This window comes from Notothenia coriiceps, unplaced genomic scaffold (assembly GCF_000735185.1).
Source record: "Notothenia coriiceps isolate Sejong01 unplaced genomic scaffold, NC01 NC01_scaffold00020311, whole genome shotgun sequence".
NCBI classification, from domain to species: domain Eukaryota; kingdom Metazoa; phylum Chordata; class Actinopteri; order Perciformes; family Nototheniidae; genus Notothenia; species Notothenia coriiceps.
In genome coordinates, this window is record NW_011353012.1 from 268,404 (window position 1) to 275,742 (window position 7,339).

General features: G+C 41.2%; 1 protein-coding gene across 1 annotated transcript; it reads left to right on the forward strand.

Moving 5' to 3' along the window:
- The first annotated feature begins 1,045 nt into the window (after positions 1-1,045).
- LOC104952646 (carboxypeptidase Z-like) lies at positions 1,046-4,729 on the forward strand. Its single transcript, XM_010779500.1, has 8 exons — positions 1,046-1,299; positions 1,373-1,605; positions 2,108-2,269; positions 2,370-2,528; positions 2,809-2,944; positions 3,147-3,286; positions 3,556-3,655; positions 4,170-4,729. The coding sequence occupies exons 1-8, from the start codon at positions 1,059-1,061 to the stop codon at positions 4,526-4,528; spliced, it is 1,530 nt and encodes a 509-aa protein (XP_010777802.1). The 5' UTR covers positions 1,046-1,058; the 3' UTR covers positions 4,529-4,729.
- The last annotated feature ends 2,610 nt before the right edge of the window (positions 4,730-7,339 follow it).

The following is a 7,339-nucleotide window of genomic DNA, read 5'->3' on the forward strand; positions in this document are numbered from 1 at the left end:
ACGCTGTCCGGTCAGCTCGCTAAACAGAGGGCGGAGCTTCAGGTGATCACCTGAAGCTCCGCCCTCTGTTTAGCGAGCTGACCGGACAGCGTAAAATGCGTATATGAAGTGTCATGAACGCAATAAATCATACCCTCGTGGGGGCGCGNACTATCTTCCCTGCCCGCCTCAGGGTTCTGGAGGCGTGCAGGTCATGGAGGGATGGCAGATTGCAGCTCTGACACGCGGATGACACGCTGCCAGATGGCGATGGAGGAAGTGAGGATGATGGAGACGTAGAAGTTCACCATCATTGTCTTTGGTAGGTTGAATTTCTTCAGCTGCCTCAGGAAGAACATCCTCTGCTGTGCTTTTTTGATGAGGGAGCCAATGTTCTGCTCCCGTTTGAGGTCCTGGGTGATGATGGTGCCCAGGAAGCAGAAAGACTCCACAGCAGTTACTGGGGAGTCACACAGAGTGATGGGGGCGGGTGGGGCTGCGTTCAAATACAAGCAAGCCCCTTTTAAAGACTCAACCTATCATTGAATACAACTAATAACAGCTTTTCACTGTACAAATGCGGCATCTAAACCAAAAGAGACAGTTTTGACATCATTTGAATCGGACAGTACGCAGCTTTAATGTGCTCCGTGTGGTTTTCGAGCTGCTGCTGTCAGAGTAAGTGTGAACCCAGAAATAAGGGCAGCATCAGCTGGTTCTCACTTTTAATGTGTCAGCTGAAATAAGCACATTGGGCCCATCAGGCATTTGGTGTCAGATCAACTTTCCAGACTCCCTTTTGCATGTGTGCTGTACATACCAGACTCTCCAAACTGTATTTATAACCTGGCAGCCTTACAGGAATGTAGACAGCATTTTTGTTTGATAGATCTAAAATGCGGCCAAGGTTTTGATCTAAAAGCGCATTGATGAAAACTGATTAAACCATGCTGCAATGTTAGGGGTTACAGTAGCAGTAACAAAGTCATTTAAATAGGATTTCATGAATATTATAACATCTACTAAGTCAAGGGATGTCTTCAAGCTGTAAAAACAATGGCAGACAAAGTAAAAGACAAATGTTTTTCTCTCCAGCAGAGCAGAATGAAGAGGAAGTCGACGGCATGGAGACTCCTCCCGAGTATCGTGACGACATGATAAAGTTCAACCATCACACCAACGCTCAGATGATCAGTATCTTGAAGAAAACTGAGGAGAAGTGCGAGGACATAGCGAGGACGTACAGCATCGGCCGCAGCATCGAGGGCACGGAGCTGCTCGTCATCGAGTTCTCCAAAAACCCCGGAGAACATGAACTGCGTGAGTACAGCTCGGCAAAGTCTGCATTATTTGTCGTTTATCAACAGTCCAGTTACTGTTAATGTGTCTGTAGTGGAGCCAGAGATGAAGTACGTGGGCAACATGCACGGGAACGAGGTCCTGGGCCGCGAGCTGCTGATCCTCCTGGCTCAGCACATGTGCTCCGAGTATCTGCTGGGCAACGAGCGCATCCAGACCATCATCAACACCACCCGCATCCACATCCTCCCCTGCATGAACCCCGACGGGCACGACCTGGCTGTGTCTGGACTGCAGGACAATAACTACAGCGAGGACGACGAGGAGGTCAGTTCTCCACAGCTGCAGAGATGTATCACGGAGTTGTTCTGGCAGTTTGTTTTGTGATACATTTGGAAAGCAAACCTTTTAAAATGTTAGATGAACCGCATGGGACAAACATACCTGAGTTTGTAAGATATTTTAATACCTTTTAGCAGTAGTGCAGAGAATTTAATAATCCGTTTGAAATGTAATCTTTAGATTTAAGATTTGGGTTTCAGATTGTTTTTTAGAAAATAAATAAACCAGCTTGAGTCTTTGATCATGTGATGAACACATTTTCTTACAGTTATACAGTAATATTAACAAATGAAGTTAAAGCCTAAGCAAGCAAGCTAACAAAACATATATATTTGCCATAAAGTGGGATACTACAAATAAAGAATGATATAGCAACAACATCCAAACTATCCAAAACTAAATAAAAATACAGTTTCATTCAAACATTCCACACATTAATGAATAATACTCTACGTCTTATTTCCTGTAACACTTATGCATTCCACAGGGTCCCAGATATGACTCTTCCAACGTTGGCCGGAACAACGCTCAGAACATCGACCTGAACAGAAACTTCCCCGACCTGACCTCCATCGCCTACAGCCGCCGCAGACAGAGGAGTTACAGCACCGACCACATCCCCATCCCAGACTCTTACTGGTTTGGTAAGGTACAGTATGGACCCTTCTCCATAGATCTCATGGCAGTGAATGTCAAGTCCTGATTTGTTTAATTTCTCGGTCCAAATAAGTCTTAATGCTGCGATCCAGGTTGCCCCGGAGACCTACGCCGTCATGAAGTGGATCCGCTCCATCCCCTTCGTGCTCTCCGCTAACTTCCGTGGTGGAGACCTGGTGGTGTCCTACCCCTACGACCTGTCCAAACACCCGCTGCAGCGCAACATGTTGTCCCAGACGCCGGACGCCAAGGTCAGCTGGTTACACTTAACACATCACCGATTAAAAGTGCATTGAATAAGAATTGCATATCTTTACCCTAATAGTCTCAAAATGAATAAAAGCTGCTAAAAAATACTATGAAAGTGATTATGACTTTTAGACATACATCCATATATATAATCAGAAATGCTTTGTTTATGCCAAGTGGAAATTGGATTTTGCAACAGTAACTCCATTTAACATAAGTCAATTAAAGATATTTATATAAACACAATCACATCAAGATCAAAATAATCCTTTTATTCCGTAGGTATTCAAGCTTCTTGCAAGAACATATGCAAACGCACATGAGTCGATGTCCACTTCAAGTGCCCGCTGTGGATCGTCTCATGGTGTCAGTGAGAAAGGAACCGTTAACGGAGCGCAGTGGTCCAGCATTGCAGGCAGTAAGTTGAAAAAGTCAACATTATTCAACCCTAACAGTGTCAATGTCCATTTCTTAATTTGAAATACAACTGAAATGTCAGATGGAGCCACCAGAGGTCGCTGTTGGACACATTATGATTGAAAACAGAAGTGTAGGGGAAAGATCAGCACGGTTTCTCAGGGATTTCTGGGTAAAGCAATTTTGTTTTTGTCTCTGGTCAGGCATGCAGGACTTCAACTATCTTCATACCAACTGCTTCGAGGTGACTGTGGAGCTGGGCTGTGAAAAGTTCCCAGCTGAAGACGAGTTGTTTAACGGCTGGCATGAAAACTTTGAGGCTTTACTCACATTTATGGAAACAGTAAGTAGATATATGATTTAAGGATGCACTGATCCAATGTAAAGGGATTTCACCCTCCCACAACTTTTGAACACATCTCTTCTTTACTACAGCGTAAGTGGAGGCTTTGAGTTCCCACGAACAGACTTTTGCTCTGAGAGTGTGGTTTCAATTAAAGAAAAACTGCTTGCGTCCTTAACTTTTGATGCATGGAGATGTTCATCATTATTGAGGTTAACTTTCAACTGCATTTGCAATTATTTTTCCTAAGCGACTGTGTTGTTCCTCAGGCCCACCGAGGTATCAAAGGCATCGTAAAAGACGAGGATGGAAATTCAGTCAAAGGTGCACAAATATCAGTCAGAGGAATACGCCATGACGTCACCACAGGTAATACATCTCTGCTGCTAACAATGTGCCTCATTATTCCATAGATGAATCAGACAAATCTATGACATTAGATTTATTTCCTTGTTTTTTTTTTTGTTTGTTATGGCCAACATGACAATTTTTCTGTTAAGGGGGACTATAGCAATTTTATATCACACTGCCATAAACAAACAACAAAACCTCAGATTTTTCTGCTAGCTGATATATCCCGCTGGGAGAGCCTGAAGACCAAACAAAGATGGATGCCACACTTCAACCAATATCTGTCATTTTACTTTCATTTAAAACTTGAATATAGTGTTATAATTATATTAAGAGTATTATTAATTCTTGCACAACCAACTCTAAAGTAAATCTGTTTTGAGTTGATATTTACACTTCCATCTTTCCCATCTTTCCCAACAATGTAAAGGCTTTCCCTTTGATGAGTGTAGTGTAACATTCGTGTGGTAGCCCTACCTATTTGTAATGTTAATTATAAATCCAAACACTAAGCCTGCTTCTCCCTGCGCAGCTGAGAACGGAGACTACTGGCGCCTCCTCACCCCCGGGGTCCACATCGTGACGGCCTCGGCCCCCGGCTACGCCAAAGCTATAAAGAAAGTCCATCTGCCCGGTCACATGCACACAGCAGGCCGGGTGGACTTCCTGTTGAAGAAAGCTGAGCTAGAGCCTGACAATCAAGAGGAGGAGGACTCCATCCCTCCAATGGGCAACTACGACCGCTTCGACCCTTACAACCAGTACGAGCGCTACACCCTGATTGCCGATGTGAGCCAAAACCGTCCGGAGAGTGCAAAGAAGCCCTGGTGGTGGAGCTACTTCATCCTGCCGGAGGGCCCAGAACCAACATGGCTGCTCAAACACCATTAGACAGTTCATGTACCTCCTTCCACTGTATACACACAAACACAGCTATCCTGTAATGGATGTGCTGCCTCTGATTGATGTCACACTGCAGATAAGTGTCAAAGCTAGGTGGCTGGTCTTCATGTTAGCATTCACACTTTACATATACTGTTAATCACCACCATGAAATATAATTGTAATAAAATATTTTATAACAACTTTCCAGCCGAAATGAAGAACTTTTTGTGTCCATTCAGTGTTAGTTTATAAAGTCAATACAGCTGCACCATACCTGTAATGAAACTATGGATCCACTAGAGGGCATGCTACATCAACTTCTGAGCCAAGTTACTGCAAACTATTGGCTCAAGTATTTCTCCCACACACTTAACTTTTGCAAAATGTGCAGAAATAGTTCTGTGATCATGTATCTTAAGTTATGTTTAGTCAGTTTTGTATTATAAGGCTTTTCTAAATTATATTGCATTTCTTTTTGTTCAGATGTTGCGGTGCAGCATCTTTTAAACTACAGATGAACAAAAAAGTTGCTTACCATTAAGTAAGTTATAATGATTATAAAATAATTTACATTTCTAAAATAATGTTACATTTCCTAAAAGTCTTTATAAAAGTATTTGAAAATCTTAAAATTAAGCAGTCTACTCCTAAGTCTTAATATGCTTTAATCACTATTTGCCATTTGTTCTGGCAAAAAGGGATTATCCATTGTCTGAATGTGTTATTAAGAATATATTTATGGAGGCATCCTGGTCCATAAAAATCAAGGAAAGAAAACTGAATAATAAAAACAAGTATAATATTCAGCCTTACCGTGCCTCCCCACTGATTAAATCTACGTACATTTAATCTCCTTAAATCAAATACACCCTTCTCTATGACCTGATTAATCCCAGATAATGAATAAAACTTCTGTCATTATATAATTAGCGGGAAAGCTCATTTCTGTTTGTGTACATTTCCAAATACCAGTTTAAAGGTGGAGCTAATCTGCTTCAAATACTTCCTGCTGTTGAAAGCTCATACACCACAGTCGTGTAAACGTTTCTATGATATTTCTATATTGTTAAAATCATGACATCTATAAACACTGGGATATTATTTATGATTGCCAAATACACTAGTTACATTTTTTAGTTTAATTTCAAGGGAGGTATTGAGTTACGTACCAAGTTGAGGCATAAGCATGAAAAAAAACAACAATCAGAAATGAGAAACAGCTTGAGAAAACAAGGAATAAATAAAAGGTTAAATAGCTGAGTCAAACTGTGTTACACTCAGCTAAATAAAACAACACAAGTTCACCTGAATAAAACCCAAGTGGACAAACACGCCTACAATGAAAAACAGTACAATTAGCAATAAAGCGTGCAAGAGCATCCCAGCCCTAGGGATCGGTGGAGTCCCAAATCTTATAAACAAAACCGCCTTTTTTTGTGAGTTCACTAAAAGAAGCGTGGGAAAATCAAATTAACCCCGTGTAAAGGTCGAGGAATACCACGATAGAATCCTAGAGAGAAGTCTGCTCAGTGAACCAATGACAAGTCAGTGAAAAAAACACCAGGCTTCTCAGGGGATTTACAAAACACAAACACATGATTCGGAATCAAACCCGCTCAGCCAAACAGAGAATGAATGTACAGTAGAGCTGGAAATATATTGTGCTCCTGTGTTCTGTCTGTTGGCATCAGCTGTGTCTTTATCCGTGACGTACTGTACAGGCATGTGACTTGGTAATGTCAGTATAGTATTGTATGGTAATGAGATATTCAAAAAGGTACAACACAGTCCTTTCAGCCACATCTTGGTTGCTGTGTGCACATATGGTTTAGTTTGTCATCATGTGATCAAATTACAGAACTTCATTCATGTGTATTGTGTTTACAGGTGGTTGAAGATGAGGAGGTCTATGACTCCATTCACAGATAAAAGGACACATTATGTGGGTAAAAGCTGCGAAAACAACGAGTGAGTGGGCCTTGTTTTTAAATATATATTGTAGTGCCGTGAAAAGGGAGTCGGAGGCGGTGTATTCAGAATGGAGTTCCAATCTTTATTAGCCATTAATAACAGAGAGGTTAACACATGACTGCTCTGCTTGACGAGCTAGCAGGAATGGCAGCTGAAGCTACCGGTGTTCCCACTAAAGGGTCCGTGTGGCAACACAATACGAGAGGTGAATTATGTCCAATAACGTGTCACCACAATATATCATTTGTTTTAACCGAAGTTAAGATATGACCTTTCAAGCTCAACTGTGCCAAAGTGGTTTTACAGCAGTCGAAAATAACTTTGGGCATTTCATATAGCCGTTGGTTAATACATTTGACATGGAGCAACAGGCTTCCAAATGATATGGTATGTAGCCATCCTATTGTATAAGCAGGAATAGTGGGTTTTTTTGTTCAGTTTCCAGGTCAATTCTTTAGCATTTTCTTTTTCCATTAGTGTCTGTACAGAGATGATTTACCAGGGTAGCTGGTTCAGAATCAGAATCCTTTATTAGTCCCACAGCACAATTTACATTATTACAGCCAAAGACATAGGCTACAATGATACAGAATAAGCTAACACGTTAGAAGAAAAGTGCTCATTAGTTATACTAGAATAAAAGACAAATAATTAGCTAAGTACACATCCATGGCTAAAAACGATGAGCAGCAACTTCAGAATGTAATGACATATGTTATCTGGTGGTTGGGACAATGGTGGTTTTCACATAAAGGTGATTATTGCACAGTATTTCAAGAAAAGTGTCTTTAATGCACTTTTTGAAAGTGTTTATTGGAAATCAAAGGCAACTGTTGAACTTTTCCT